Source organism: Lonchura striata, chromosome 2 (assembly GCF_050655825.1).
Source record: "Lonchura striata isolate lonStrDom1 chromosome 2, ASM5065582v1, whole genome shotgun sequence".
NCBI lineage: Eukaryota > Metazoa > Chordata > Aves > Passeriformes > Estrildidae > Lonchura > Lonchura striata.
In genome coordinates, this window is record NC_140704.1 from 113,947,190 (window position 1) to 113,970,511 (window position 23,322).

At 38.5% G+C, this 23,322-nt stretch overlaps 1 protein-coding gene across 2 annotated transcripts in view; it reads right to left on the reverse strand.

The window, feature by feature from the left end:
* LOC110468134 (ras-related protein Rab-10) overlaps window positions 1-23,006 on the reverse strand; it is a 34,869-nt gene extending 11,863 nt beyond the window's left edge. The window contains exons 1-5 of one of the 2 annotated variants that reach the window (XM_021525739.4): window positions 22,807-23,004; window positions 16,626-16,686; window positions 13,343-13,481; window positions 5,138-5,227; window positions 216-317 (exon numbers count right to left, since the gene is read on the reverse strand). In XM_021525739.4, coding sequence (XP_021381414.2) covers window positions 216-317; window positions 5,138-5,227; window positions 13,343-13,481; window positions 16,626-16,686; window positions 22,807-22,972 — 558 coding nt within the window. In that variant the 5' untranslated portion in view covers window positions 22,973-23,004. Of the gene's footprint in view, window positions 1-215; window positions 318-5,137; window positions 5,228-13,342; window positions 13,482-16,625; window positions 16,687-22,806 lie in introns of both variants that reach the window. The other variant, XM_021525738.4, reaches the window with a different exon arrangement.
* Between the last annotated feature and the right edge of the window lie 316 nt (window positions 23,007-23,322).

Here is a 23,322-nt window from a genome sequence, read left to right on the forward strand (position 1 = left end):
TGTATTGTACCTGCTCTCCTCTTCTGTTTTTCTCCTTTCCCCCATGCCTCTCCTCTGTATGCCTGCAGCCACAGCATCCTCCCAAAATACTAACTCCATAATGCAAAACCAGCATCAGCTCTGCTTTGCTTAAACTATTCTGTAGTTACAACCTTGTTTACCCAATCTCTCAAGAAAAATCTCCCATCTTCCTTCTCCTTGGAAAAGAAGCCTACCTTTTCCAGGATTTCCTTAGTCAAGACTGAGAATGCGTGCTCAATGTTCACATTTTCTTTAGCACTGGTCTCAAAAAATGGCATTCCAAATTCCCAAGCAAGCTGAAAAACAAATATAGGAAATGAGATGAACATTCTTCAGGAAAAAAAACCAGTTCTTAATACTAGTAGCAAGCAATATGAAGGTGTTCTGACTGCTAACACACTATAAAAACACTAATTAAGTACATGACTGCTCAGTAAAGTAGTCTATATTGATCCTTAGTTTATAAATTCCAGGTACCTTTTAAAACATTCTTCTTAAATTTCTGTGTTTTCAAAACAGTTCTTTTAACCAATCTTTACTCGCAAATGACAAGAATAAAATCCAGTGTGTCTGTTCTCAGTTTTTTGATTTATTTGGAAAATCAACTGTCTCCTAACCAATTATTTAGAGGAAACTAATGGAGGGCCTGCAGATAAAAATATGACAAGAACTGTTGAAAAAAAGTGGCCGAATGAAATATAAAAAAGAGATGTTCCTTTATGCTAGACAGAGAGAAGCACAGAGATAACAGGCAAGCAAAGAAAACATATGCATGCAAAATGATATTATGGTAAAAGGAAAAGAGAGAAAACAGATGGGCAGCACAGACTTTACATTGGTTGGTTTTCTTTAATTTACTGCTGTTGTCTTATTTCCAGTTTATTTCCATTACAGACAGCTTTGAGTTATGTTGGCATGAATAAAAAAACTCCAACACGATATAGATACATAATAATCAGACTAGAGTTTTAGTCAAAATATATAAAGATTACACTAAAGGAAAAAAAAAAAAAGTAAGCAAAATGGTTTCCTTTCCAGAATACTACAAGAAATTATAGTTCTGAAAATAAAGATGAGATCTAACTGATTCACTAAACAGAGACCACTTCACAACTTCATAAGGGATTCTGAAACTTGGACTGCTGTGAACTGTTTTCAGTACTGCAGCAACTTGTTAAGATCATTCAACAATTGCCAGTACAAAACAATGATTCATAAGGGCTCATAAAGAAAAATACAAGCATTAAAAGAATACTGGGGTAATAAAGTAGAGAACTACTGGCTTGCTGATTATAAAGTACACAGAAACTATATATGTCCTTTTTCTTCCTTGTATCATGTAACAGGTTCCTAGAAGTTACCTATGTACAAACTTTGATGAATACAAACCAATGCTTTAAATAATGGAACTGCAGAAGTAATTTTGAAAGACAACCCCTCTTGAAACGAGGCTACCTCTCACACAATATTGGGTCAGCCATGGCTTTTCCTACAGAAGTCTTGAAATCCACCAATGATGGAAATTTTGTAGCCTTTATGGGACCCTCTTCCATGGCTACATCAACATTCTAGTGCAACTGGTTCTCCTCAACTCCAATCTGAACCTCCCAAGCCAGGACTTGTGTCTGCTACCCATCTGTTTATTGTCTGTCTCTACTGAGAAGAGTCTATTTCTGTCATTCCTTTAGTGCCACTTCAGTTGCTGTAGACCAGTAACTGCTCCTTAGCCTGCTGTTTACCCAGCTCCCTCTCCTCATGGAATACCAGCACTAGACCCCAATCACCTTCATACCTGTCTCCTGGACCAGATGCAGTTTCTCAACACCATTCTTGAAATGGGAGAGCCAAAGCTGGACACAATATTCCATGTGGCCTTGTCAGCACTAAGTAACGGTGGTAATAATTTCCCCAGATCTGCCATCCATTATCCTTCTAATGTAGCCCAACACCTTAAAGGCCATGAGGCAACACTGCTGACTTATATTCAAGCTGGTGTTCATTGTAACTCATCAGTCTTTTGTGGCAGGGCAGTGACTCATGCCTTGGATTATTCCATCACAGGTGCAAATCTTTGCACTTTATGAACTTCATGATGTTTCCGCTGGCCCAGTTCCCAAGTTTATCAAGGTCGCACAGAATTGGTGTTCTCCCATATGGTGTTCCAGTCACACCCCTTAATCTCATGTCACATGCAAATCTCCTTCTATCATCAGCCAAATCATCAATGAAGATGCCAAACAATGTGACTGAGGCAAGGCTGACTGCCTGTAGTTCCTTGAACCTTCTTCCTTGCCTTTTTTAAAAGACATGTCATGGCATCTTTCTAGTCAAAAGGGATCTCTCCCAACTACCATGATTTTTTGGAGTTGACTTACAGGGGTTCAAATCACAATAATCAGCTCTTTCAGCACAACTGGGAAAACTTCACCATGTCTATGGGTGCATCCAACTTTCCTAAGCGATTTCCAATCCAAAGCTTTCCCACTGCTGGCTGACCTGCTCCTTCCCAAACCAAGCCAGCACCTGCAGAGGCCTGGGAGCAAGCTCTATTTGTGAAGACCAAAGAAAAGAAAAATAAAATCAAATCAAACAAAAAAAATTTAAGTACTTGAGACTTCTTTGTATCATGTTACTACGTTGCCTACTACATCTATCAATGTGCACATATAGATGTGCACAATATTGGTCACAGAAGATTAATGTATGCATTTTTTCACTTTAGCCTGCGTACTTGTAAACTCTGTGGCAAGCAAGTCCTCCAAAAATGTAGCTCAGTGCAAAAACCCCCACTGGTCCAGTGGTAAAGCAGTTGAAAGTATGAACATGTATTTGGCTACTCCCTCTCCAAAACACAATAGAAAGGTGTATTCAAATAACTACTGCTTTTTTTTCCTTTGGGAGCATCTTGAATAGATCCATAAATTAAATACCTAAATACATTTACAGACCTGTGGGAATTATGCTACTGAGAAATTATACTTTATAATATCCTTGATAACAGTTTGCGGAACTTGTATGAAATAAGCTTGTATATTACCAACAACAATAAAATAAGTAATGCTAATACTACTTCTCAGTAAAGTGCTGGTATGATTTCTTAGTGCTGAATCAGAGAGATATGTCTGCAATACTCTGAAATGGTGCAGTTCTATTATATGTGAAAAATCAGCTTTGAAACTATAAATCAGCTTCAGCTATGAAGAGAGCAAAAGCAAAAAAAAAAAAAAAAAAAAAAAAGAAGACGATTTTACTTGGCTTTTTCTGTTAGAAAGAGTTGATAGGAGAAAACCAGCCACATTCTACCAAGCCATATAACCTGCAACATTTTAATCTTTCAATGAAAAAGATATCATATTGGGGGGTGAACAGAGAAGCCCAAGAAGGTTGAGTTAGAACTTTTATCTAAGTGAACAAGAAGCAATTAATACAAGAAAATTATACTTCATAGTGTTAAAATTAGATATCTCCATTTCTGAGTGATCACAATTACATAAGTTTGTACAAAATTAATTATTACATGATTATGTGCAAAAAAAAAGAACAAAAAAATTTCTCAGCATTAAACTGAAATGAAATTATATACAACAGCCACTCAGTTGTAACAGATTTTTACAGAAATGCCAATATAGATGATGAAATCCCCAGGGAACCTAGAGTTCTTCTGTGCAAGAGACTGAACAGAACAACACTTAAAGTTCATACTATCAGGGTAATATGAAATATGTAACTACAAATTATTATTTGTCAAAGTTAGAACCAAACTGTTTTTCCCCTCTTAATTAGGATATTTTTTTCTTTAGAGTGAGAAGACAATTACTGTCTCTCTCTGCTAACGGAACTTTCTCCAGCACATTCAGTCACATCCTTTAGATTTATCCTTGTAAATCATATTAAAAGAAGAAATAGTATAACAGAAGAGTTGTCTCAACGCACAGGCAAAATCTAGAAAGCAGACCCATTGGGGAGGAGAAAATGATTTATTTCTGAAAAAAAAAAATACTACATTAAGAGACATTTTGGTTGCATGGTTAAGAACCCAGAAGTCAGAAAATGTCATGGTTAATATCCTAAGCAAAACCCTATTACTGCCCTCTGGTGCACATGCATCCAGTGACTCTCTAGGTTTCTGACAGTGCATCCTTTGTGTGAGACTACAACATGTAATTTTCAGCAACCTTATTCCTTGTACACAGATAGGGTACATTAACACTGAAAGCATCTTGCATGGGAACTACAAAATCTCAGGAATGTAATGTTGTCCAAAAGTTGGTATTATTTTTTTAAAGTTTCCTAATCTGGGATTATGTAATTGGCAAGAAGCTATCAGTGTGTTTTTATTTAAACATGAGACATCCTGCTTGACTCACCATGCCTGAAAGCATAACAGGAGGGCTAATTCCAAGTTCCAGAGAACAGATGCATACAGTTTACAGTAGCAAATTTACTGGTATACAGAACATGCTGTTCTGCAATATTTAATTATTATCCCAATTACTTCTGTCATAGCATGGCTTCTGAATTTCCTCACTGGCTCTCAGTGAGAGACGTTTGCCATTCCCTTTTAGAACAGCACTCCCCACTTAGTAAGTTTTCCCCCATCCATGATCAGCAGCTAGAAACTCTACTGTAGTCTCAACTATATGTCACATACACAGTTTTGGGGAGCTGGATATTCAGTATTTGTCCAGTCTTATTAAAGGCTACTCAAGAGACAATGCAAATCACTTTGCACAGTCTGCCAGAATAGTTCTTTATAGTCAGACTGTAGCAAAAATACCACTGATGGGTGGTATCAGAAAAACTATGCAGAAAGTATTTAATTTTAATATTCTACATTACAACAAGACTCTGAAAATGCAGTCTATATAAGATTTCTGTTGTAACACCTAAAACTTTTAAAGTACATTATAACCTTTAAAAGAAAAATCAGTATTCTGAAGAGATCAGCAAGAGATTACTTAATGTATTTCTAGCACTCTAGAACTTTACAACTGTTCTTCTAGTGCTAAGTCCTAATAGAACTTTTGGAATTCAGGAGCTTTTTACCGTTTTCTGTTTAACAGCTCAGTCACATACTAAGAAACTCAAAAGGACCCAAAGAAAGTACTAAAGATACCTTTTCTCCTTTCTGTTTTGGAACTACCCGTTCTGACTCCTTATCACACTTGTTGCCCAACAGTATTACGTCCACTTCATCACCTGCTTTCTAAAAGAGAACCAGCATTAATAAATGTCAAGTAAGAAAAAAGCAAACAACAAAAGCCCTTCACCTTCAGCTCACACTAACCTTCAGCACTCAATTTCCTTGAAAGTAAAGGCTAAATTCTCTCATGACCTTCAAATGTGCAAATATTTTCCACCAATTACTGGGATTTGGAGGAAAACAGCAAGAATGCAAAGAGCAGAAAAAAGTCACTTGGAAGTGCCACATATAATTTCCAACCTCTTTTGTAAGATATAAAGTACATGGTGCATGGGCACCATCTTCTGATGAATGCTCCAGCTTGAGGCTTTAAAGTGACTGGAAATGCCCTGAATTCACAGACACTGCCCTACTAAAAGTAATAGATTCATGGATTAGCATATGACTCTGGTCTACATCCAGCACTCACAAGTAAAAGGGAAGGAATTTGCTGCACCTGAAAGAACACCTCTCTGTGTTTCACTTTTGCACACAGACTGTAAAATTACTTTCAAAGTGTTAAAACTCAATATAAAAGTCTGATTATTCCAAGACACTAGGAAGAAGGCAATAGATTTTAATGAAGTAAAATTTAAAAACCTCATTGATTTCAAAAGGAAGAAAAATCTACCTTTTTGACCTTCTCTTCTTCTCTGTTCCTCTAATCCACTTGCCTGCATGATGACTGTGAAATGCACTGGGTTTCTCACATCAATGTTATTTTAAGATTAAGTCATTGTAACTACGTGACTGGAATAATGACAAGGAAAGCGAATAATTCTGCAACAGCATGTGGAATTTGAAATCTGACATTTGTTGTGAAAATCATAATACTTAAAACCACTTCTGGTGCTTAAATGGAGGACACTGAGGATCTCAATCTACAAACAATTGAAGCTACTGTAGTCTGATGCCATGGATTTTATTCTGGAGGTACATGGTCCCACAGCTTCCCTGATGACTTAAAAAGCCTGGTCTCAGGCTGCAGAACTCTCTATAGGGACTTTGATAAAATCTCTGATCTTTATCAAATGCCTAACTCTTGTAACTTTGCCATAAGACAAAATACAGGACAACCACACAGAGAAAAACCTCTATTCATTAAAGGATGAGAGAACACTATTTTTAGTCTATTTCTACTTTTATAACAATTTGAAGACTTCATTAGTAGGCACAATTTAATATTAAGGAACACTATTTATTTTTTATTAATCCATACTCCTTAGAGCCATTTAGACTTATTTCATACCCACAGTTTATTAAAATGAAGTAAACTTCGTAAGAGTACAAAGTAGAGGCATAAAAAAATGAATCATTCTAACCTGGATTAATAGACCAAAACATTGGCTGTTTCAGAATACATTGAAGCTTCACTCATTTAGATCAGTGGCTCTCTACATAAAACCACATATATCAGTCCCAAAATAGGGTAAATAGACAATTAAATCTCATTATGTAATCAACCTTTAATTTGGAAGAATACTGAAGGTTGATGAAGGTTTTACAAGTGACATTTGACTTCACTGTGAAGTTAAAGTCTAGAGGGAAATACTTGCATACTGCACGCACAAACCCACTGAATTAATTCTGTAACTTAATTTCTGTATAAACAGCACAAATTTTTGCAGTCGGAATGTTCTTTCTAAACAGCTTCAAACAATAACAAAATTTAAACAAGGTTTTTAGCAAGTATTTATTAGTACTACTATTAATAGTATTGCTATTAATATTGTGAAGTATTTACTTCTGCAAATAACTACTATTTCTACATTAGTATAACGTATTAATGTATTTTCACTTTGTCTGGATCCTCCAACAAAGCTTACAGTTCTCCTTTTTTAAAGATGGTATCTTGCAGTTTCTTGCATTTAGAAAACTGAATATTGTTAGTCAAAATGATGTGCATTTTAAATTCTGAAAATTGATTATGCATGACGTCTTAAAAAATTTAGTCAATACAACTAGGCAGTAGTTTGACCATGTGTTTAGCTAGCATAAAAACGACACAGGTACACTGGCCAAAAATACGGCTTTTCAGTGCTTCCAAAAGCTTGCTGTATATTTTCATGCTCTGTTATTTATAGCTCAGGAATAAGCTTTCCAAATGCAAAATCTATAGCTAAAAAGATGAGGGTTATTTTACAGTTGTTAAAATCCTATTATGCAAGTCAGCACTGAGTAAGCTCATAGACTCAGGAAACATTTTTCCCCCATTTATGACGTCCTATTAAAAATCATCAATTTCATCAAGGCAGAAATATTTTTTTTTCCAGATAAAGCTTTACTCTGGTATCTCAAATATGCCATTTTTTGGTTCACTCTCTCCGTTTTTCTTTGTGTTTTAACATTTCAAAGTTCACATTTTACTGAAGGTTAAAATAAATACAATCTGAACCTAGAGAATACCTACACCACTTTGTTTTGAAAAGGAAAACTTCATCATTGTATTTTTCTGAAAAAAAAATGGAGCCAAGAGATTTACTGAGACTGAGCGAGTCTTCTCAAATGTTTGGCACAGTTTGGAGCCACCAGGTTTTGGCAGAAGGGTTTTTCTTCCACTGGGTTCCCAGACAGCTGGATCTGGCAGCAGCAGGAGCCAGGCTGCTCTGAGCAGCGGCCACGGGAGGGAGCAGCAGCAGAGCCTCAAACTGAGCGCTGCCACATCCTGGACTCAGAGCACTGGACAGTCACATCACAGTACCACAGTCTCTGTAGCACACTACTGATAGGGGCCACCCACCTGTGCCCCTCACCCCACTGCTTAATGTCCACCCAGCCAGGGGAACACACAACCTGACTATGAGCCTATTAACAGAAATCAAAGATGCAAAAGCGAAAATATCTTGCTCATTCCTTTTGTATGTAATTTGTCTGGGGATTTGGGTGGGGTTTTTTCATATGTTAGATCTTTTTTCCCTACAGTTTTTATTTTCCAGAAGTGCTGTGAATTTATGTGAGTATGAAAAGTAGCAGACACCTTTTCTATGAGAAAACTACACTATATCTGTACTTATAGACTATTGAAGAAACTATCCATTCACTTCTTAAATGGTGAACACAGACTACCAAGAATGATGCCAACCTCCCCTGCAGCAACCTCCCCATGATGATTATGAGCTCACTGAGACTCCTTGTATAAAGCTATCTATCCAGGGATACATCTTCCAGAACACTGCCTTGTCCCTTCCCCACATCTCCAGGGTGTAGTTGTGAAGGGCTGCATGATATTGATTACTCATTAATACAGCTTGAAAAGGCAACAGAAGTTTGTTTGTAAGTCTAAACAGTGAAACTGAGAACCCATACCTGATAAATAAACTATGGGAATTCTTAAATAGTCTGTATTTAAGGAATAAATGTAGCTTTTCATATGTGAAAATGTACATGGTCAAACATCAAGATGAAGGCAGAGCTGGAGAAGGCAATAAAACTGGAAAACTTTTTCTTTTTACTCATTATACAATGACACTAGAAACCTACCCTTTGTAGTACTGAAGAACAACTTGTTAAAATAGACTGTCCTCAGAGACTCTTTGAAAGCATCACATGGGCAGTGTTCATATTAGGATTGCCAAACATGTCTCTTTCCACATATTTTCCTAAGTGCCACCTTATGACCTCAATTACAAATGCCTGGTTTCCAGGACTTCAGTGGAAATATGATGAAATTTATTTGTCTACTAGCAAATTTAGAATGCAGTAGATATAAACCAATTTATCCCAAAGCCAACCTAGGACTACAGATAAACCAATTTAGTAAAATGACAAGAGCAAGAATTTTAAGGTCTTATCAGAGCCATAATGACAAACCTATCTATGAACTGGGACAATTTGATGTTTTAACATCAAGCTTTCCCATTTGAGGGAGAAAAAACTGAGAAGAGTTTCAAGTCAAGCTAATTTACATTTGTAAAGCAGTTTGCTGTGCTGCTTTTATTTAAGTATGATGCTGAAAGGCAGTCTAGTCTCCCAAATGAACCAGAGGAACCAAACCAAAAAAGGGCACTATGCAGAAATGGCAGCAACTCAACAATTCATACAGTTCATATCCTGGTTCATAGCTTCAGGTAGGACAAATAGAAAGTTAATGTATTAAAAACCACTAAACTACCGTCACCACGACTTGCACGAGAAAAGATTATCTTCTCCATGACGAAAATTCTGTGATGGCAGACAATTTCCAGCACAGAGATAATTGTTAGGAGCCGGTATTGCCACCTTCATGGCCACATCAAGAGAGACTAGCACAATTAAAACCAATTCAAGGTATTTAGAAGTAAATTAAGACCTACCATCTATGTCAACCATTTTTGGAGACTCAGATGCCATGTGTGAATAATGGAGTGATTTAGGTTGGCAAGGACTTCTAGAAGTCAGTTAGTATAGTCCTGCATTCAAAGAAGAGCTAACTTCAAAATCAGGTCAGGTTGCTCAAGGCCTTGTTGAATGGAGTTTTAAGTGCCTCTTTTAAGTGATCCTCTCTGGGCACCTATTTGAGCATTTGAACCACTCTATTGTGAGGAACCTTTTGCCAATGTTAGCTGGAATCTTGTTCAAAACATCCTGGAAAAAACTGTTGTCTGCAAAGTGATTTGGTACACAGCTGTTTGTATTTATTTAATTTTCAAAGGCCAAGCAGCATCAGCCTTTCAGAACAGGTGCATACAGTAGCTAAAAACCATGTCAGCTAGAGGAACACTTTAATAAATTGGACACAACCTGCAATTCTACAAATAAACAATGGTTTAAGGTTCTAAAGTTATCTTCCTGCAATTATCATGCTCCTAATGACTGCATTACAAATCCAATATCCTATATTGGACTTGCCAGTAATGTCCTAAAATATTAATCTATGCACGAGTATATTTTTCTAGCATGCTTTTAAAAAGTACAGTTATGATACTTCATTTCCTATAGTTCTGAATTCAAATTTTACAGCAATACAGATATGGAAGCATATTTGTGTCTTGTATTTCCTTGGACAATAATTCATTTTTAATAGTGAAGCTGCTGTATTCCATACACAAACTAACCGAAATATAATGAGAACATTACTGGTAATCTAATTATAATTGCACTGACTGGCCAGTTTTTATAAAATCAATGGGAGATTTTAAGAATACTAAATTGCTTGGATTGTTATTTTCAACTGTTGCAAAAATGGCTTAGTACACTGAACACATTTTAAAAAAACTTTCTGTTTAAAATCTTTATGTGCAAAGAACCCAAAAATGAGAGCATAATGTAATAACTGAATTGCCTTAAAAATTCATGTTTGACTGGTTCAGGTGCAAGCTTTACACCTATTAGTCTGGTATTTAGTGAAGTCTGTATTCTCTCTGTTTCCCTTTTAAAAACTTATTTATTTTTTCTACGTTTGCATATTTTAAATGGTGCTGTAGCAACAGTCACTTTGATTCTGGGCATTTGTAGGGAATTAAAAACTGGTTTGCATTCACAGACCAAAGCAAGTGCAAGGAATGTCACTGACCTCCAGGAAGTAATTAATTTTCATGAAATGCCCTGTCTTTTAACAGTTATTGCTTAAAAACATTTCTTTTGCAATGAACAGCCCCATATATTTTAACCAAGACACTTCATAAATTGATATCCCACTAGGACTAAATTAAATTTTTTATTACTATCTAGCTCTATTACAACACTAATTGCCAGTTTTGAGATTGGTACAATCAATCATGCAATTTACATTCCTAGAAATTGTTTTAGATTGAGTATTTTTCCATTTTTTAAACTTTAAACTAACAGAAGTACTTTCAGGGGTTAAGATTAAACAGTCTTAATACCTTGAATACATCTACATGAAAACTTTTAAAATGTCACAAACTGAAAGCAGGCTTGTGCAGGTGTCATTTCCTGATTGATAAGTTAGATCTAAACCTGCATTTCCTGATTGATAAATTAGATCTAAACCTGCATGGTGGCCACAGGAGCTAGTCTCATCCTTCCCACCACCCCAGCCATACATCCCTGATACCTGCTCACTGTTTATGGCTGTGCACTGTAGCCCACTGAATCAATCATCCTGTTGATCTAATTGGAGATGACAGGATAATATGACCCCTTTGGAGCCAGTGTGTAGCCAGAACAATATTTTATGTTGAAATACAGATAGATAGATAGATAGATAGATAGATAGATAGATAGATAGATAGATAGATACATAGATAGATAAATGAATGCAGATAATCCACATTTTCAGTTTCAGGTAACAGTAAACCTGCTATCTACTGTTTGCTGAACTAAAGTTTTGTTAACCATGAAATTGTACAACCAGTGGCACACCTAGCTGTGACTTTTGTTTGGCCAACAGAAGAAAGGCACATGCTTTTCTTAACAAAACAATAAAACATATGTGTTAGTTTAAAGTGTGGGCAGACAAGCCAGTAAGAATATTGAGCCATCCAATCTCCTTTGTAGCATATTACTGAAGTTAGGCTCTCTTGCCACTAAGATTTTTAATATGGCTCTAAGGTCAAGAAAAATTATTTACTATGTCACCAGAGTAATGTTTTTAAAAGTGAGATAATGTGAATGTAATGTTTTCCTAATGTATGGGGTATGAGATATCCCACGTATGTATTATTGGATATATGATCATGTGTAGTTCATTAATTCAGCTGTATACTGAAGCTGTGAAGAAAGAAAAGAATGCATTTCATGGTTTTATTTCAATCCCTCCTTCCCAAGATGAAAAGCCCCCTTTCCCATCCATCCCCATCAAACCATAAGAATATTTTAAAACCTGCCTTAAACTTTACTTGATTTTGATCAATGAAGAGCACTACCTTGATTGTATTCTTACACTAACTTCCACAAGCCTACAAACTACAAACTGCTGTGCTACTGCTGAGGGGCAATCACTGCTCCCTACACCCTCCTCACAAGGGAAAGTAGATCTGAAAGATACTGATCTTTTTCCCTGGTATCAAGAGACAGGACACATGGGAATGACTCAAAGTTGTGCCAGAGATATTCAGACTGGAACATTGGGAGGCATTTCTTTACTGAGCCAGTGGTCAAACACTGGAACAGGCTTCCTAGGGAGACGGTCAATTTCCAAGCCAAATTAAGAGGCATCTGGACAATGTTGTTAAGAAATAACATAATTTAAATTTTAGTCAGCACTTAAGTGGCCAGGCAGCTTACAGTTGAAGGCCCCTTACAGTTGAACTATTCTATTCTAAAACTGCCTTGCCTCTATCTAATAAAGAACACATCAAGAGAGACCTACCAAAAAAGACTTGGAATACAGGGTTCGAGTCAGCTGAAGGATGTCGTGTCTAAGGGCTTGCCCACTCCTCTCTCCCTTCACATTGTTTCCAGACATTCTTCTTCTGGCCTTCCTACTCCAACCTGTTTACCTTACTGCAGCTCCAGTAAGTGTCAGATCTTTCTATGAGCCTCTCAAGCTCACTAATAGAGCAGAAAAACCACTCTAACTTCTTTTGCAGTGTTAGTTTTCTATCACATTAGGAAGTCAGAGTGAAGCACAGAGAGCTCTGACAAGCTCCAGCAGGAACACATACCCTGTCTGGCAGCCATATGCTGTTGAATCACTTCCTATGTCACATGAAAGCACGTATTTCTGGTTGCAGCACCACGAGCAGCTGAGTTAACCAAAGAGCCTCCCACCCCACTTCCTCCCTCTTGAAACCATCCTCTACAGGAATATGCAGCAAGGACAAAGAGGATATTTAATTCCTTTGATCTTGGGATGAGGTAACTACACTGAAGTAATGAAATTAGGAAAGGGAAATCACGGGCTGTGATACAGAATTTTGATATGGAATCTAATTAAAATCCCAGGATGAGCTCATGCAGACTGATCTATGCATAGCCACACCAGTGACAAGAGCACCATAACACAGCATGCACAAAGAGGGATTGGAAGCTATGTTTTAGAAGTACTTCAGAAAACATTCCTCCATCAACATGGGCTTTCCTAAATATAAACCATGTTCCATTTCAGATGACAGTAATTATATTATCATACTTTGTGCTGAGTTAAATGCAAGAAATTCTGGTTAGAAACATACAGGAACAGAATACATCTCATGCAGTTGTTTACAATGACACATTAATTACCTTCATTTAGTGATCAATTGCTGATATATTTACCTCATATATGTCGTTCATCCACATTGTTACACTTTGAAAACTCTTCAGATTTGTGATGTCATATACAAGAACAAAGCCCTGTGCACCACGGAAATAGCTGGTACTAAGTGTATGGAACCTTTCCTGGCCAGCAGTATCCCTGAAGGAAATGGTAACAAATCACACACAAAAAATAAACAAAAAAAGAGATGATCAAACTGCAGAATCCCCAAGAAAGATTACTTTACTTTAAGGAGTATTGTCCAAATTTTAAATTATGTACTCTAACATGAAAAGAACATGAAAAAATACAGATGACAGAAAATATGGGTGCCAGATATAGCTATAAAAGAAATAAACTGGAAATTTATTCTGAATAATACAGCCCTTCTAGGGAAGCCAAACCAATGGCTGAAACCTGAGATTAATGTCAAGCCCACCATTCCTTCTTTATATAAATTCAGGTGATAAAAAGATCAGATGTCAGATGACATCCCCATATTTTGACAAGCCCTTTGTAAACTGTGATACAAACAACAACCTGGTTTAGATGGAAGACAGGTTTAAGGAAAAAACCATAAAATATATGGACACAGCGATTCTTACACATAATGCCAAAACCTGAGGAAAGAAACACAAATGGGATACCTCAATCTGCTTCAGGAGATGTTTGCTACAAAATAGCTAAACCTGAAATGTTTCTACACTACTACACCAAGAAAGGGGAACAAATGAGACAAGCTCCAAGGTTTGTCCCACTCCCAGAGACATGACATCACTGGCATGAATGAAACCTGATAGGAAATAAAATGAATAAGCAAGGTGCATGCCCAATGGAAGCAAAGTTAGGTGACATGGATAGAATACAGAGATTCTGTTTGCCACTGTAGGGATAAAATTTGTGTGGTCAAAGCTACACTGGAGCCAAAGCTGACAGAAACATGGGAGACAATAAAAATTTTTTTTCAAATACACAAATGGCAAAAGGTAATGTAGAAATAACATCAGCTCATTACAGGATGAGGATGGTCACCTCACCTAGAGGGACATGGACAAGTAGAGGTGTTTAATGCATTCTCTGTCTTCAACACAGATGACAGACCAAGGGAGTCTCAGTGCCCTGAGCTGGAAGACCAGGACTGTGTGAATGATCAACTCCTAGTCAACCCAGAAACTGTGTGGGATCTGCTTCCCCAGCTGGATCCATACAAATCCATGAAGCCTGATAGGATTCATCTGAGAATTCTCAAAAAGCTGGCTGCTATCATCACAAAGCCTCTCTTGATTTTTAAGCAGTCTTGGGAGTCTGGAGAGGTCCCGGCTGACTGGAAGCTGGGTAAAGCTGTCACAGTTTTCAAGAAGGGCAAGACCCTGGAAACTACAGGCCTGTCAGTCTCACTTCAGTGCCCAGTAAAATAATGAAAAATATTATTCTGGGAGATACACACCTGGATGACAACACAGTCATTGGTCACAGACAGCACAGCAAGCCAAAGTCAAGTTGTTGAACCTGACTTCCTTCTATAAAATGGTAATCCACTTAGGTGATCAAGGAAAGCCAGTAAATATGGTCTCACTGAATTTCAGCAAAGCTTTTGGTACTGTCTCCCACAGTACCTTCCAGACCAAGCATCCAGCACACAGCTGGATAACCATGCTGTGTGATGTGTGAGCAGCTGGCTCACAGGTCAGGCACAAAGGGTTATAGTGAATGGGGTGACATCAGGCTGAGGTCTGGTCACCAGTGGGGTTCTGCAGGGCTCCATCCTCAGCCCAGGTCTGTTCAACATCTTCATCAAACACTGGGATGCAGGACTTTAAGGGTACTAAGTGAGTTTGCCAATGACACTAAATTAGGAAGAGCTGTCAACTCTCTTGAGGGCAAACAGGCTCTGCAGAGAGACCTCGACACATGCGAGGACTGGGCAATCACCAACTGCAAATGCTGGATTCTGCACCTGGGACAGGATAATCCCATTAGTGTGTACAGACTGGGGAATGATTTACTGGAAGGCAGGGCTGGAGAAAGGGACCTGGGGATCCTGGCCACTGGCAATTTTAACATGAGCTAGCAGTGCCCTGGCAGCCAAGAGGACCAAACATGTCCTGTGGTACATCAGGCACAGCATCCCCAGCCCGGCAAGGGAGAGAACTGACTCTGCTATGCACTGGAACAGCCTCACCTTGAGTGCTGGGCACAGTTTTGGATACCACAATATAAAAAAGGCATTAAGCTCTTAAAGAGCATCCAAAGGAGGGGTATGAGAATAGGGGAAGCCATAAAAAGAGTGTTCGAGGTCACTTGGTTTGTTCAGCCTGGAGGAGACTGAATATCTCTGTAACAGAAGGGAGACCTCACTGCAGTCTTTAACTTCCTCACAAGGGGAAGTAAAGGGGCAGGTACTGATATCTTCACTCTGTGTGACCAGTGACAGGACTTGAGGACATGGCCAGAAGCTGAGTCAAGGACAGGTAGGTAGGCTGTCAGGAAAAGGTTTTTCACCCAGAAGGTGGCTGGGCACTTGAATAGGCTCCCCAGGGAAGTGGTCACAGCATTGACCCTGACAAAAGTTCAAGAAGCATTTGGACAATGTTCTCAGGCACATAGTGCGATTCTTGGTGTCCTATGCAAGGCCAGAAGTCAGACTCAATGATCCTAATGGGTCCTTTCCAACTCAGCATATTCTACGATTCTATTAATTATGCCTTAAGAAAACTATAACCAAGCCTTTATTATTTTTGCATTAAAGCCTGAGATGGAATAAGTGCAGATCCAATACCAGTCAGATATTCATGTACAGATTTACTCCTTGACAGGTTAAATACTGGTATATAGAGATAATTTTCAGTATTAGATGCCAGATGTCAGAAGCCCTACATAACCTTTAGAAAAATTTCAAAACCAAAAATAGTCCACATTCACAAAGATTTATCTTATCAAAAGTAATTTCTCTTGGTGACCCTTTTGAACCTACATTTGATGGGTAATGAAATGTAACATCTTCTTGCTTTGTCACTTTCCTCAATGTTCCTATACAATTAAACACATTTCAAACTGATCATAGATCTGCACTTCTTTGTATGCTGCAAGTTCTATTGCTAATGCAAAACCAGTGACAAGCCACTTTTTAACTTCCATTAGCTGTTGCAAAAAAATATACTCTCCCAGTCTAGATTCAAATTTTAAAATTATCTAGTAGGAGCACCCACACATTATAAAGGCACACAATTAAAAGTAGATCAAATTTTTCATGTCATAAAGCAATTGAGTTGGCTTTCTTTTGTGATACTAAATAAAACTTACCATATTTGAAGTTTCACTCTTCTATCATGAAACATTACAGGCTTTACTTTAAAATCAATGCCTAGAAAAAAAAAGGAAAATCTGTAACATTTCTCATAATAAGATGGATTCCCTCTGAAGATTGTTTCTCAGCTCTATTTATCACGCAATTTCAGACAGAAAGTGAAAAGGAACAATTCCTAGAAATATAGATAGAATAGAATTGAAAGAATAATTAGCCAACCATATACATTCAAAATGGAAGCTTTAAAGGAAATTATTCACTGCTGAGTGCCAATACATTGCACAAATACAATACAAAGCAATGCCAATACCAAGCAAAGAAGGGCCAGGTCAAAGGAAAGGTGAAGATACTCTGAAACCACAATTAAGTACTACCATGGATTGGCAAGGGACACAACAGCAGTTTCATGGCCTATGCACAACACTACATTGTGCAAATAGAGTGCTGATTTTCAAGAGCATGGCAGCTATGAATGGGAAGGTAAAAATGCTTACAAAGCAGCTGTCACATGTGCAACACAATTTTGCTGTCCTTAATTCCAAATCCCTAAAAAAAATTCCAGGGTTACATGAGAAGAAATAGGACTTGCCTGTATGCATTAAGTGCAAAGAAAAACATACATGGGATTTAATTCAAAATGAAGAGGAATAGCTCTACAGCCTAAATCAGATCCAGAAAGGCAATGCTAAAAGCAAGTATTAACACTTAACATCAATGCAGAATGTTGTCTCTAAACACACTACAGATCCTTCCTCAAAGATATCTTCCTTATGATTTATAGTATTTGCCTTTATTGAATTGTCAAATTAGTACTCCAGATGTGTTAGATCATACCTAGATTGATGAGCTGCTGAAGTTCCAGTTCTAAAATTAGAATCTGCCAGCTATCAGCTGCTATCTTAGAATGACATATTTTTGCAAAGTAAAGCAGTGTTTCCCCCTATTACTTCACTGCTGAAGTTTGAAATAGCATTTGATAATTTCTATGATTGCTCTTTTCCCCCACTGATAAAGATAAGGCTCTTTTTGTCAATTATAGTAAATGAAGTTAGGGTAACATTGTGACAGCTGACCATACTGTATGGGCAAAATTCCGTAAGATCAAACTATAGCTACTTAAAATTACACTGTCTTTTCACTAGTAGTAATGTCATTTGGAGGAACTAGACAGACTGAAAAAAATCACACAAAAAATTAAGTTAATATTTATGTAGAATGTGCAAGCCAAATCACTTTATCAAAGGAAAGCACCCATGGCAGAAAACCAAAAGAGCAGAGGAAATGCTCCCTTCCTTTGGGACAGATGTATTGTGCACAAAATTTTCACAAGTACACTCTCACATGCATGCACTCACATGCACTTTCAATGCTATTACAATATTTTTGTGTCTATGTGGTAAGGGAATTGAGGTGGATTTCAAAAATTATTATGATAATCATGTCCTATACTTGATGAATTTTCATTGAAGCTGCAATGAAAGGGAAAGATGAAATAATATAATTGGTATCTGTAATTAATATTACACAAACCTTCCTTGATGGAATTAATATCGTGAGAAGAAAATGTGATTTAAGGAAAATTTGTTCATGTAAGGTGAAATTCCAACGTGCTGGAAAACATTTGCTCCTGAAATTCACATGGTTTTGTTTAATTATCTGTATCATTTTCTACAATTGATCTTGAAGCAGTTGAGAGGGACAGAGTATATACTGGGAGGCTGGAGTGTCACTTACAAATGGTGCATTGGGAGCACAGCAAAAAATTATAGTCCAGACAGGGATTCCCAGAACTATAGGGAAAAGTTCTTAGTTGACATACATTTTAATAATAAATTGCTATAAGCTTTTAAAAAAAAATTGTAAAAAAGGGAAGCAGAGTGCTGAATAAGACTAAAACTTAATCTAAATTAAAATCAGGCATATTGACTTCTTAAGTCAACTTCAAAATTTATTGACCTAAAAGGTCAATGAATGTTAGTGAAAAACAGAAGTCAATATGTTCTGCATGCATGAATTGTTCATGTCTTTATATGAAATTTCCAGCAAACTTAGCAAATTGGAAAGACAGAAAAGAAAAATGAGATACACAATGCCAAAGACAGCTCACGGATTTCAGATGCTTTTAAGACCTACCTGGTATACAACATGATCAACATAACAAAGCAAGCATTGATTACAGCTCTTGAGATGAATGTTATTGGAATGCAACAGCATGTAGTTTGCTTCTTTTAGGCTGTCAAATAAAACCAAGAAGGGGGATGCTGGGTACAAGCTCTAATACTGTTTGCTATTTCCAACTTTTATAGCCATGAAAACTTATTTTCTTTGTAGTTCAAAGAGTAAAAAATGCCCATATTAGGACTGAAGCATCTTAAAGACAATTAAGTATAAAAAGTATAAAAATAGTCAGCCACAGGGTAATTCAGCTGTGAAATGCCCCTCTCTTCCCTCCCTTTGCCAATTGTAGAAGTCCTTTTCAAAGAAGTCTTTTGCAGCTGGCCTGGAAAATTACAGCACACTTTTCAAACCAACAGAGCTGGCGGGTTCCTGATAGAAAATGCTCAAAAACCTACGTCTATCTAGAGAAAATGCAAGTTTGAGTAGCCTAGCAGGACACAACAGTGAAAACAGTGACAGAGGGCGGTGAATGCCCCCGTGCAGGTTCTACCCAGCCCACTGCCTGTCATACAGCATCTTCAACTTCAGGAAGTAGTTCCTAGCAGCTCCTGTGCCCACACTTAACCTCTCCAAGTTGTTGGCACATTACTTGCATCACATTATTTTCTGAACATATCAAGAAATGTCTGAAGCAGAGAGGTGTCTGAGCAGTCGTAAGTATTGATAATTCCTGTTTTGCTGAGAAAAACAACTCATGGGATAAGAGTTGTTGTTTCTTGTTAGGAAAACAAGAGTGACAAGAATATCCAGTTTTGTTAAAAAAAAAAAAAAAGACTTGGATTGCTACTGGTGTTCATAACACAGGACATATTTACCTTCAATATGGTTAATTTTTGTTGATTACTTTATTCCTTTCTAAGGTAAATATCAGGGAATCTACACAGACTATTTATCCTAATGTTGAAGTACCACTTTAAACTATGACAGATTTGGGAGGACTCACAGCTCTGCAGAAATTTTTCTCTAAGAAAACACATGTGCTGAAAGACCACAGCAAATGCAATACAGCAAAATAACCTCACAGCCTGTGAGATCACAATTCTGTTCACTGGTATGCAAGGAGGTTCTTCTGTTCATAAACCTCTACGACTTTATACACAATACCACTGTATAAAAAAAAACCATTTATTCTTTATAATCTATTCATAATACAATGCATCCACCTTATGATGTGTTTCAGTTTAATTAGAAAACTATAACTGCTGGTAATTTATCCAAACTATGTAATTGAAGAAGAGAAAGGGCACCCAGCCTTGAGTGTTTAAGTGCTGCATTAAAAGTTTTCAATGAAAATTTACTGTAGATGTATTTTTTGCATTTTCTCACAAAATACATAATTTTAGAAAAGTTCACTACTATTGGAGCCTACTACAAAATGCTTATCTGGCTTTTTCCCCAGCAATAACACTAGGAATTTTCCTAGTAACACAAATTTGTGATTCATGATGACATAGAAATGAGACTTTCAACTACCTTTTAACTTGTGTGCTAAGACCCTCTTCCACCAAGGAAGATGATGGCATATGATTTTGTCAGGGAACTCAGGAAGTTGCAAAACTGCACAGTCGGGATAATGTTCCCTCTACTCAAATCACCATTTCAATTGGACAGGTAAAGTGACAAAACACCTGACAGCAGATGAGCATTTAATAGGCTGTACAAGAGAAAGGGATCATTTGACTGAGCTTGTATGAAACAGGTATCCAGATAAAACCAGTTATTTGTTCTGATGGTACCAACAGTGAGGAAGGAGACATCAAAAAATGAGAAAACACAATGTGTTTTCTTCCTTTACACCACTAGGAACCACAATCTTGAGGGCACCCTCTCCATTGCAGCTGTCTCAATGAAAAAGGAACCTTCCACTTCCAATATTACTCTTTTGGAAGCCATCACTCATAATCCCATTTTTTTTCAAAGTCCAAGCTCTAAAGCACATGGCAAAATGGAATTAAATAGAACAGAGCATTTCAGAAATAGCTTTAAAAACACATTAGGTAACAAATACCATGTTTGGATTATTTATTTATATTCCAGATAAGCATTAAAAAAAAAAAAAAGTTCTTAAATATCTCAATAATATGTGTCACTAATGAAACTAAAGAGATTTAATCTTAGTCCATAAACTGTCATAAAAACTATTATCGTCATTATTCCTTGAAATAGTTCAAGTCACAACTTGGGAAATATATTCTAAATATTATTACCATATAAAAGTTTTTTCAGTCTGCAGTGGACTGAGTCAGGAGTAAAAGAAATTATGTCTCAAAATAATAACCTGATGATCAGGAATCTCAATGTAAAGCACATCTCAATATAAAGCACAATAAAGCTGTTATTTTTATAGTTGTTCTTTGGGCTTTCTTGTTAAGCCTGGCAACAAGTTGCCTATTATTAGGATCAATTTCCTGACTTTACTGATAGTTGTGTTCTTCCCTCTTCATCTGTGCTGGTTGCAGAAACTGCTTTGTAAGAAAGGGCAAGAAAATAAAAAGTGGTTAAAGTTCAGCCATTCTTATGTGGACAGATCAAGTCATCTCATGTACATTAAGTATTCCCTGGACCAACTACTGCCACAGCTACTGTCTGGTATTTAATTCCACTATGCCAACTCCTCTCCGATTGAAAGATGTGTAAATGAACTATGAAAATTCCAAATGCAGGAATACACAATTTCCTGGCCTAATTTAGTTTTCTCTTCAAAATCAAATTAAATAAAAGAAAAAATATTCTTATACACAAACTCTTAAAAATTAAAATTTCCCGATGAGGATTTGGGAACATGTCCACAGCAAAATCAAACCACTGTACTCACATAGCACATCTTCATGCTGAAGACAAGGTTTTCAGCATGTGGACAGTCATCCTGCCATTCCCTATGGCACCGTGGGTCTGGGAGTGCCAAGGCAGGAGCCCCCCATCACCTGCCAGCTGCAGCATGTGGTGCCAGCACAGAGCTGACTCAGTCTCTGGTAGGGTTAAATATTTCCATCATAGCAACAGCTCTGCTTTAATCATCATGCATACTACTAACTACAGTACAAGATATCTTTATATCATGAAAGTTATAAACACAAAGGTAAAGCCCTTTCTAGCCTGAAATATTGATGAACTGGGCTTTTTACTGACATCTGACAACTCCCTGAGGTTGGTACCTGAAAGGAGGCTGTAGCTAGGTGAGGATTGGCCTCTTCGCTCAGGCAACAAGTGACAGGACAAGAGAAATTAGACTCAAGCTGTGCCAGGGAAGGTTTAGGTTGGACATTAGAAAGAATTTCTAATGATTAGCATGATTAGACATTGGCATAGGCTGCCCAGGGAGGTGGTGGAGTCAGCCTGGAGGTGTTTAAGAGCAGAAAAGGCACACAGTGAACGGTCTGTTTGACACGGCGGTGTTTGGTCACAGGTTGGACTCGATGATCTCAGAGGTCATTTCCAACCTAGCTGACCTGGGGCTCTGTATTTTTCTCTCTGCGCCTGCACCGATGTACAGCAGCAGGGTCTCTGTGGGCAATAAGAAACAAGTCTCCACAAGTTTACACCAGGAGCAGATTCCCAATGCCCACACGAGAGCAAGGACACTGTAACAACCCAGCACTTTGCAGTGGCTCTGGAGCCAGTGTGACACATGCCGTGACACCACGGCAGAGGTTTAAGCCGCCGGTCACAGCTGCACACCCTGCCAGCCCCGCACAGGGAGCTTTGGCACCTCCCAGCCCCGCACAGGGAGCTTTGGCACCTGCCAGCCCCGCACAGAGAGCTTTGCCACCTTCCAGCCCGGCACAGGGAGCTTTGGCACCTGCCAGCCCGGCACAGGTAGCTTTGGCACCTCCCAGCCCCGCACAGGGAGCTTTGGCACCTGCCAGCCCCGCACAGGGAGCTTTGGCACCTCCCGGTGCCGCGCTGACAGCGCCGGCCTGGCCGCGTGGGAGCCGCGGGCGCCGGGGAGGGGAGTGCGAGGGGCGGCAGGAGGCGGACCGGGAGCCGGCGGGCACTCACCGATCGTGGCCATGTACGAAGTGGCGGGAGAGCCGGCGGGAGGCGAGCCGGGCTCCGTGTACCTGCGCACGATGGAGGTCTTCCCCACGCAGGACTCTCCGGCCATGACGATTTTCAGCAGCAGCGGCCGCGGCTCCGCCGCGCCGCCGGGCCCCAGCCCCGCCATGGCGGGCGCCGAGTGCCGGCCGGGCCGGGCCGGGCCGGGCCGGGGCGGGGCGGGAGCGGGCCCGGAGCCTCCTCAGCGCTAGCCGCTGCCCCGAGCCGCGTTGTGAAATTATGCAAAGATACACTTTTCTTTTTGTTTGTGGGTTTTTTTTAATTTTTTTTTTTTTAAGAAGTTTCATCACCAGGGTGGAAGCGGGAACTTTCACAACCCCCATGACGCTTCCTCCGTGAAGTACAGAAATAAAGAGTCTGGTTTCAAATTGCTTCCTAGCGTTAAGGCAGAGACAGAAGAAACAGGGTTTAAGAGTTTCCTTTTTTTCTGCTTTTAATTTGTTGTCATCTGACAGTCAA